The 9832-nt window shown below is 53.8% G+C and overlaps 1 protein-coding gene across 2 annotated transcripts; it reads right to left on the bottom strand.

Moving 5' to 3' along the window:
• Nucleotides 1–113: 113 nt before the first annotated feature.
• On the bottom strand, nt 114–4030 carry RAB5C (RAB5C, member RAS oncogene family). 2 transcript variants are annotated; one of them, XM_010183534.1, is made up of 5 exons: nt 3803–3966; nt 2686–2797; nt 2297–2419; nt 1472–1565; nt 114–1112 (listed from the first exon to the last, which is right to left on the bottom strand). In XM_010183534.1, exons 1-5 carry the CDS (start codon nt 3964–3966, stop codon nt 997–999), a joined length of 609 nt encoding a protein of 202 aa, XP_010181836.1. In that variant the 3' UTR covers nt 114–996. The 2 variants fall into 2 exon arrangements, with proteins under 2 accessions (XP_010181836.1, XP_010181835.1); XM_010183533.1 differs by having other exon boundaries at nt 117–1112; nt 2686–2837; nt 3801–4030.
• Between the last annotated feature and the right edge of the window lie 5802 nt (nt 4031–9832).

The following is a 9832-nucleotide window of genomic DNA, read 5'->3' as shown; positions in this document are numbered from 1 at the left end:
TTTTTTTAATCACACAAAACTGAAGTTTGTGATGAAGACTAAGTTGACAGTTCCTCTTAAATACCAGTATGCATAAGACATTGCATTAGGCACTAGGCAGCAGCCAACATCAGTTAGAGCCTGGCAACAGAAGCCATTTTAATACCTCCCTTCATACTTTGTGGAGTTACAGGCTTTTGCAATACATATTGTTTCCACTGACAAGTTCTGAGGTTTCCCCCACCCCACCTCTGTACATTGGTAAACCATGTGTATTCACACTAGAGTAGGGTTAACAACATTAGTGGCATCACAACCATCAAAAAAGGACAATTTTCTATACAAGATCTTTGCAAAAGTTGCAACAGGATTAGTGCATTACGACAGAACTGGAGATAGAAAAAAATGAAAGAGTTGGCATGCTAGAGTCCAACACAAATAAAGACAACAGGCAGCTCGTTGTATGTACTATATTGACAAGATACTGATTGGTTACATGAAGAAACATACAATACAAAATACAGAAGAAACCAGTTTTGCTTCCCTCTGCCCACCCCAGAATACTCATCACTGATTTGGTCAAGAGTGGCTGACAAGCCAGAGTTTGTCATGATAATGCTACAGCTTAGTGGTTGTTCTAGGCGTATCGTACTGGTAAGAGCCTCGGCTTTTACACAAGGGTAATTTTAGACCAGGTTTCAGCCTCAATATCCCTTTGTTTCCAATAGTGCACTACAGTGCTGTGGGACCCGGAGCCGCTGCCCCCCGCGGGACAGGCACCAGGTCATGCATCCACCACCACCAGGAAGAGGGAAGAGCAGAAGTTCATATATTAAAAAAGTGACTTAAGACTTAGAATTGAATTAGTATTTGTACAGAAAGGTGCAGGTGGAAGAACTCCCTCCAGCCTATGATCAGAAAGGGATGGAGAAATCACAGCAGTCACGGGCAGTGGCTGCTCTACGTAAGTGCGATTGTTAGCGTGGGTTCCAGTCACGGCCGGGGGCTCAGGCGGGCTCAGTTGCTGCAGCACTGGCTCCTGCTGGGCTGGCTGCTCTCCTGCAGGTCAACCACCCGATTCCTGCCTGAGCCACCAGGAGCATTCTGCGGTTCGTTTTTTGGCAGTTTCTTGGCTGGAAAGAAACAAGAGGTTAGAGCAGGCTCCTCTGCAGAGCCCAACCTCCCCCCTGCTGCAGACCCCAGGCTGGGTCAGCCCAAGCCCTCAGCCCTTGCGGGGTTTGGGATCGGACACTGCGAGCAGCATGAGCAAACCAACCCCCTTCTGGCTCCAGCTGCCATCAATGCTGCTCCCTCCCTCCTCACCACCCCAATGGGAGCAAGGGAACTGGCTCTGCAAGGCAAAGGCTCCAAACACTCGGGGAGTGACCGCTCACACAACTGCAGCAAACTGGTCCTGCCCCAGTGAGAGCCCCAGCCCCCTGCACCGCCAGCGCTCAGCGCAGCTCCAGGCACCCCACACACAAGCCGTTACCTATTGCCATGAAGATTTCGTTCACATTCATCGCTGTCTTTGCTGACGTCTCCATGAACAGCAAGCTGTTGTCGTCTGCGTACGTTTGTGCATCCTAAAAACAATCACATCAGTAAAGGCATCCTGCCAAGGGGAGGCGCAAGCAGGCTTCACAGCTTCACCTGGCAAACCGAGCACCAAAGAAACCCTGTCCCACCCCAGGCCACGTCCCCATCCCATCCCCTGGCCCTCCCTGGGACACATCCACCACCACCAGCACAGCACTGCCGGTGTCCCCGCAGCCAAGCCGGGTACAGGAGCACAGGCTGTTTGTGAGCCGACTGCAGACACAGCATGACCCGAGCAGCACCACAGCCCGTACTTTGGCTACCGGGGACAGCAGTGCACAGAGTGCACCACAAGCAATCCTGCGCAGCGCCCGAGATAAGAGCTTCTCCTTGAACGTCTGTCTCAGACACAGTACGAGCCGTGAGGAGCAGAGGACAGGCTGGGAGCGGTTCTCCACGTGTCCTGTGTCTAAGAGATGCTGGTTCAGACACGGCTGAGGACAGCCCAGAGGAGCAAGGACCAGCAGAGACTGAAGACTGGTGCTGGTGGGCCTTGCTCTCCACATTTTTCACAACTGCTACCAACAAGAGCCACGAGGACTGGGAAAGGACCACATGGAAAAGGGCAGCTGCAGTTCTGAGGGGCATCCTAGGGTCCTCAGCAGCACAAATCTCAACTTCCACTCTCCCTCAGAGCACTTGCACACAGCCACCATCTCTCCCACAGAGGCTGCTTTCCTGACTCGCTCAGCTAACAGTTGATCCGATTCCCACTCACCTGGAAGTCCACAGCTCTCTTGGTAGCAAGGTCTGCCTTGTTTCCTGCTAGTGCAATTACAATATTGGGGCTAGCCTGCCTCTGCAACTCTTTCACCCAGTTCTTGGCTCGTACGAATGTGTCCTGGAAGCAAACAGGAGGCAGCAGTCAGGAAGGGCAGCCCCTTATTAACCCACAGTGAAGATACAATCAGAACACGTCTTTCCTGCCGGGAGCGTTCTGCCGCTACAGCACTTTGCAGCAGGATCCTTTGTCAGCCCCAGCCAGGATGGGGGAAGAGACCATTGGCAGGTTCAGACGCTCAGCGCCTGCAGGGACAGACCCCAACACCTCCCGGGGCACCGAGGGGCATCAGCTCCAGCGCCCGCACAGCCCTGAGCCATACTCACGGTGTTGGTGATGTCGTACACCACGATGGCTGCCTGGGCCCCGCGGTAGTACATGGGGGCCAGGCTGTGGTACCGCTCTTGCCCCGCTGTGTCCCATATCTCAAACTTCACCGTTGTGTCATCCAGGCAGACCGTCTGTGTCAGGAAGGCAGCTGGAAGAGAAGGGGTGTGTTTGCCTCACCAAGAGCCAGGAGCTCGGAGCAGTTCTGCTTCCACCTGGGAGCGAGCAGCAGCCCCAGACACGGCCCAGGGCAGTGCCACTTGCTGCGGAGGCTCTGCTGTTATCAACCTCCTCACACAGAGGAGCCCAAGGGCCACCCTGCAGCTGACAGGAAGGGGCTCCGAGAGCCCAGGCTGGAGCAGCACTGTCAGACCCCTCAGACACCCCTCACAGGTCATGTAGCACAGCTGAGACAGCACCAGGATCAGCTCTGGAGAGCATCTCAGAGCCAAAACACCCCCAGTTTGGTAACTGGTTATTTCCCAGTCCAGCGAGTACAATACCATGCGTTACAGCAAGGATAAAGGAAGCCAGCCCTGGACACAGACAGAAGCAGAATGCAGAGTGCCCACAGCAGAGCACTGAGCCCTGCTCATCCATGAGCATCCTTACAGCAGGGGTTACCATGGGGATACCTCCAGCTTTTCCTCAACACAAACCTCCTAACAGTACTGCCCAGGGACCCAGTGACGACCGACCTTTAATTAGTGGCACCGAGCTAATGACTTCAAGCTAAAGAACCGCGAGACCTGAAAGAGCTGTGGAAGTAGTTAATGGTATCAGGCCAGAAACAGCCCCCAAATCCCAGGTCATGGTCTGAAAGAGATGATTAAGGCCACGCTGAAGGCCTCTGTTCTAATTAGAGGCAGGCATTCGAGCCCTGGAAGTGAAGACGCCTCAGAGGCAGAGCGCACGGTTGCCATAGCATTATTCTCTGCTGCGCTGGTCTCCACACTAACAAGTTGTGAGCCAGGAGTTAAGGCATCAGCTGCTTGACTCCATCTACAGCAAACCCCCCAGAGCAGACCGAAACAGCCGTTATTGCTTCTGATCTCCCTGCACTGCTCTAGTGAGGGCAGCACCTCCCAACCCAGCCCTCGGGGCTGGCACCCACCTCCAATCGTGCTCTCCTGGTACTCGTGGAACTGTCCCTTGACAAAGCGCAGGACAAGGCTGGACTTCCCCACTGCCGACTCCCCCAGCAGCACCAGTTTGAACTGGCAGATTTTGTTCCCAGCAGCCGGCCCGTTCGGTCGAGCGGCTCCACCTCGACCTGCCATTGTGGATGAGTGCCGAGGGCTCAGGACACCGCAGGCTCTGCGCTGGGATCCACCTGGAGGCCGGCTGCAACTGTAAGAGGAGTCAGAGTTAGCGACGCGCTGGGGACAGCCCTGCCCGCTGTGGGCCATGGGTTTGGTCAGCACCATCAACACAGGCAGGCAGTGACCCCCTGTCACCACGTAAAGTTAAACTGGAGGCACCACAGTGCCACTGGGGACTTTGAGGTCCTGGGAAAAGGGCCATTGCTAACACAGGCTTCCTTCCCACCAGTGCCCTCCAGCACTTCACTGTGTGGATGTTACAGCTCGCTGGGGTGAGGCAAGTAAACAACCAGTGCAGCAACTGGTGTTATTAGAGCCTCGTCTATTAAAACAACAATTACTCCTTCATGGAGGTGATGGAGGTTGACCTTTAGCTCCTTCCTCCTCTCCTGAGTCCAGGGTTGCACCTTCAGACTGTCAATGCAGCACAATGTCATGTAGGCACTATGGGAGCAGCTCTGTGTGTCAGAGCACACAGCACTGCGACAAAGGCAGTCTGTGCTCAGCCAGTTCACTCACAGCCACTCACACCAGGGCATTAAATACGGCACCTCAGAGCGGTCCTGGGGAAGGCCCTCGAATGGACACGCAGGCAGCCAGCACCAGGTACGGGCTGCGTATTCAGACTGAAGGCAATCGCTGCCCATCTCTGCTGCAAATGGGCTCTTACAGCCAGCAGCCCCCATGCACCAGTAACCACAGGTGAAGTCTCAGCACCCTCCTAAGCAGCTCAGCCACGCACAGCAGAGCACAGCAGCACTTTGGGAGCAGCTCTACAGATCCAGGCACATTTCCTGTGCTCATCGCAACTCCCACTTCCCATCAATGATAAATGCTACAACTGATTGCATCTGCTCTGCATTGCCACTTTCCTCCCAGCTCTCATAACCCAGGCTCCTTGTTGAGGGAGACAACTGCAAAAGGAGGAAAAAATATCCCCCCAGAAGCCAATTTCTCCTTGTTCTGAATGGACCCCCAAAGCAACTCTGGGTGTGCTGAGTACATCCAGCATTTACCCAGCAAATACCAGATTTCTATGAAGAAGAAGCTTAAAGCAAGTCAAAGTGGGTCTGAGCAGGAGCAGTGTGTGCTGTGAGCCACACTCAGGCCTGCTCCACACAACCTTACAGAGATGAGTTCCCAAAATCTTCCCTGCAGAGCAGCACCTGTCCCACTGCGACTGCTGCGAGGGCAGTTTAACCACATCTCACATTTAAACCTAGCCCCAAGGCTTGACAAGGGGCCATTTCAGCCTGAGCTCTTCTGCAGGGACAGCCCTTGGGAACCTCCTTTCACAGCACAAAAGCACCTGAGCATACCCTGACCTCAGACATTCGACCTCAAACTGCTCTGACCAGGAGGCAGCTCAGGACCTACCCTTGAGCCAGCACTGCTCACAAACCAGGAGAAAGACAGGAGAAACCCCGGTGCAGTGAGGTGTTTCAGCAGCTGTGAGGAAGCCGTAGCTGTAAGGGGCCTGTGCAGCCATGGGTTACATCAGTGAAGGAGCTGCCGGTCAGAGCTGGGTCCTTGCAGAGGTCAGCACTGTCAGGACCCGCCTGCTCTCTGAGGAAGGACAAGCACTGCACAGGATTGACATCTCGACAGGAGCACAACTGGTTTTGCTGGACAGGGAGGAAGCAGCGCTTTGCAGTCTGGTTACCAGCAGGCCCGAGAGGCGCAGCAGCAGCTCTGCATCTCCACCAGCCTGAAGACGTCTCCTCCTCTCAGAGTTTCTCCTCTAAGCAGAGTTTGCACAGGAACAGCTTTTGCTTGTTTAACCTTGCACTTGTTTCCAGGGCAGGCTGTCGGCAGCACACGAGCGCCGGTGCTGTTTCAGCCCAACACTGAGCACCACGTGAATCATGCCTCTACCCAGCCACGACCTCCTGAAATGCAACAGGGGCAATCCCCAAGTGAAACAAGGAAACCAGCCTGGTGACACCTCCACATCTCAGCATGACCCACATTTCACAGATCTCCACTCATTTTGCCATCTGGTTGAACGATGTGAACCAAAACACAACCAGGCAAACATGTCCGTGTGTCCAACTCATCACAGACAGCGAGCGGCCAAGGAGCAGCAGCCTTGAGCACTCTCGGTTACACAGAGCCTGGTCTGCAGGTTGGCCGCAGGGTTACGTGGCTCCATGTACACCTGAGAGGCTGCCACATCTTTGGGATGTTTGGGTGCAATTTACAGGGCTGCAGCTTGCTGTGCCAACACGCGGAGTCAGCACCATGAGGACAGGTGTGATAGGGGAACCTTGCAATCAAGATTAACAAACACTAGTTTTTCTAATAGCTTCTTGTAACTGCTGGAACCCGGCACTTGCGATGGCACAAGACCCATAAGAAGGGGGTGCGGGTTTGTTTGCTTGTCCTACTCACCTCCTGCTCACTGAGCCATGTGCGGGAGCCCTGCATCACAGAGGAAAGTACCAAGCTCTACTGTAAACTTTCACCGTAAACCCCTGCAGTCGCTGCACAGGGTCCCCACGCTGAAAACTGCCAGTTTCAGTGTCAGAAGCTCTGAATCTGATATTTCTGCCCTCTGTTCACCCAGGAGCAAGGACTACTCCAAGTTGGTGATATTGAGAAACCCAATCCTGAAGAATCCAGTTACCCAAGAGGGCCGCTTCCGCTCTCAGCTGTGCAAGAAGCCATTTCACCAGGGATTTGTTGGCTTGGAATCAAAATACTCAAGACAAAAGCTCCAGTGAAGTATTTATCTTGTTAAATAGCTGACAGCATTACATGAATTTCTTGGCGAAGCAACCCCTGAAGTTACCGAGAGGTTCTGCTTCACCTAACGCTGAGCGGGCAGCTGGCCACTGCTCGTGCTGCCTTGCTCCCACCCAGAGCTGGGAATTCAGCTTGGGGACACAGACCCACAGGCAGACTCCACAAACAGGGCAGTAGCGAGTGTGGGACCCCCCCAGACCAGCACAGACTGCACTGCCCAGGGTAAAAATAAATTTAAATTACATTTTTTTGATAGCTGCAGTCCTGCACAAGTACAGCAGGATCTGTACCGCCAGCTCCTTCTCATGCTTTTCACACACACGGCTGTCCCCAACATCTGCAGAGCCAAGGCCTCCAAAGCAGCCCCAGCAGCCGCCGTTTTCCAAAACAGCCTCTCAATAACAACGCTATCACCAGGGGTTTCAAGGCCGCTGCCCTGCAGTCACCACCCAACCCAGGGCAGAGACGATGAGCAGTGAACTCACTCATGAGGCCCTGGGACATGAGCGGCCAAGCTGAGGATCTGCAGCGCTGTGCTCGGACACGACCATCTACAGCCCAGGACTCGCTGCTGAGCACAGAGAGCTGCTGCTCGGGGTGAGACCACCTCATCTGCTAGATGTCACCAGCTGGAACAGGGCGAGTCAGCTCCACGACTGCTGAACTACAAGGCCAGGAACAGCCGTGCACCCTGCAACACTGACTGACCCAGGGAGACGAGGCAAAGACCACAGCCCGCATGACTGAGCTGACAAGTGCCGTGCTTGGTCAGTAAAGGGAGTCGTGAAGCTCCCTCAAGCTGCTTTGGAGCAAGTTTAACCCCATACACATCCCCCAGCAGGGTTTCTAGGTCTATCCTTTACCAGGAATTACTGAAACATCCCATGAGGTAAGCACCCATTACACTTACTGATGCTACCTTGGAGCTACAGTTTTGTTTTATACTCGAGCTGAGGAGGTGCCAGCAATAGGAGTTATCACCGTGCTGGTCACACTGGCAGCACAAGGCAGTTCCCTGCCTAATCCGGTCGGCTTTAATTCCGCAGAACCCCATGACTAAAGGCAGTAAAACACAGTCATGTCCTGTGCGATCCCCACGGCTGAGCACAGGAACAGGCGGCGAGGGCCTGGCCATGCGGTGTGACAGGGACAACGCTCACGCTGTGACCAGGGCACCGAACCCTGTGCTGAACCCACAGCGGATCCACACGAGAGGACCACCAAAGCCAGCTCTCAGCACCACTCCAGCCAAGCTCTGGGTACACTGCACCACAGATGGATCTGGGGGAGAGGAAGGAGAAGTGGCCCAAGGCGGCACAAATGGCAGCATCAGACCTCAGTGGGAGGGTTTTGCATCACCTTCATTTTGAGCTGTGGGGGGCAAAGCCTCCCTGTTCCCTGCTCCACACTAACTCCCTTCTGGAGGTCTCACTAGGTTTAATTACAGCCGTGATACCACAGGAGCTCAGCCCTGGTTCAGACAAGGAGGCACAAGCGCAGCCCGGACCAACCACGAACTGAACAAAGCCATCAAGCTTCCAGTTTTGCTGCAAGGCTCCTCACATTGCCCACGGCTCAGCACACCCCCAAAAGACTCAGCTTAACTCTGCCCAGAGGTCCAGCAACACACACATTTATACAGCACTGCTCTGAACAAGAAGGCAAGATCATTAACACTGCAAAGCAGAAAACTGCTATTTTCCCTGCAAAAGCCAGTGACCTTCATAATATCTTTTCCAGACGGCACAGAGATCTCTCACCTCCAGCAGCTCCTTACTTGGAGCTCTACCAAATAAAAGCAAACACAAAAAGCAGCGTTTTCTTATCTGTTTATGCAGAACCACTCCAGCAGCTCATTCCTGTGCTCCAGGGGAGGGAAGCACTTCTGTTCACAGTCAGACGGAGCCCTGCTCTTCCCCACACTGTCACTTCCAGGAGGGTTCACCATTTCTGGCGAGCACCGAGTGTTTTCAGAGCGCTACTCTGACTTCACAAAACTTGCATAAGAGGACTTCAAACTCCATACCCCAAGGGAAGAGAACAGCTGACTCTGCGCTTCTACATTCTACCCTCTTTTAAGTACGCTGACCGAAATACTTCGGGCTACACCCACTTTGTCAGAAGTGTTCCCATTTCCCATTTCATTTCCTGTGTCTGTCAGCACTTGGCATTCTTTCCCCCTCCCTTTCCAGGGAGATGCCATGAGCCCCTCCCCATGGACATGGGGCAGTTTAAGAAGTCAGGGGCAGAAGCTGATGAGTGGCAGGGCCTGGAGCAGCTCTGGAGCTGAGCCCCCTTCAGACACAGAGGAGCTTTGATGATGGGGACAGCTCCACGTATAACAGCCAGCAGCTTTGGCCAAGAACGTGTTGAGTTGAGACTCGGGAGAAGGCCAAGATTATTTCAGCACTGGGAGCCAGTTACTGAACTTCAGCACTGCTTTTCCTAACCTGACAGCTGCACACAGACCTGTGCTGTACCTGCACTCACTGCAAGGACATTAACACCAATGCTGGCCTGTAGCTGCCTGCTCAGGGTTCTGCACCCTTTCCAGTTGCACTTCTTTCGAGTTATTAGCCAGTCCGGCTGAAAAAACACAGAAGAGTTTTAGAGCCAAGGCAGCAGTGAACATCAATGGGATACTCCAAGCAAGTTCACTCGGACAGCACGGCACATCAAGCCAGTGTGAATCAGAGGCATCTTTTCTTTTCTTGGTCTCAGCCAAGCTTTGGAGTCCTGCCGTCAGAGCAGGCTCAGGACTCTTAACTTAGTGCAAAGCCAAATTGATGTCATGCTGTAAGCAGGGCAGCTCAAATATGTGTTGACCCACCACACAAAAAGCTAAGAATAGCAGATGCAAGTTGTTCCACGTAAGACTTAAAATAGGACCTGGGCTCGTCCCCTCCAGTTTTCTTATGCATTTGGACACAGACAAGGTCAGGGCTCCACAGCCACGCACAAGAGCGAGGAGCTAAAGGTCAGCCAGGATCGGGTCAGGGCTGTATTTGGTCTCACTGGCAGAGGTTCACAGTCAGAGGCACGGTTTGTTAGCAGGGAGCAGCTACGGGCGGCCCCACTC

The sequence above is a fragment of the Mesitornis unicolor genome, unplaced genomic scaffold (genome assembly GCF_000695765.1).
Source record: "Mesitornis unicolor isolate BGI_N332 unplaced genomic scaffold, ASM69576v1 scaffold1274, whole genome shotgun sequence".
Lineage (NCBI taxonomy): Eukaryota > Metazoa > Chordata > Aves > Mesitornithiformes > Mesitornithidae > Mesitornis > Mesitornis unicolor.
This window is presented reverse-complemented; position numbering and strand designations above follow the sequence as displayed.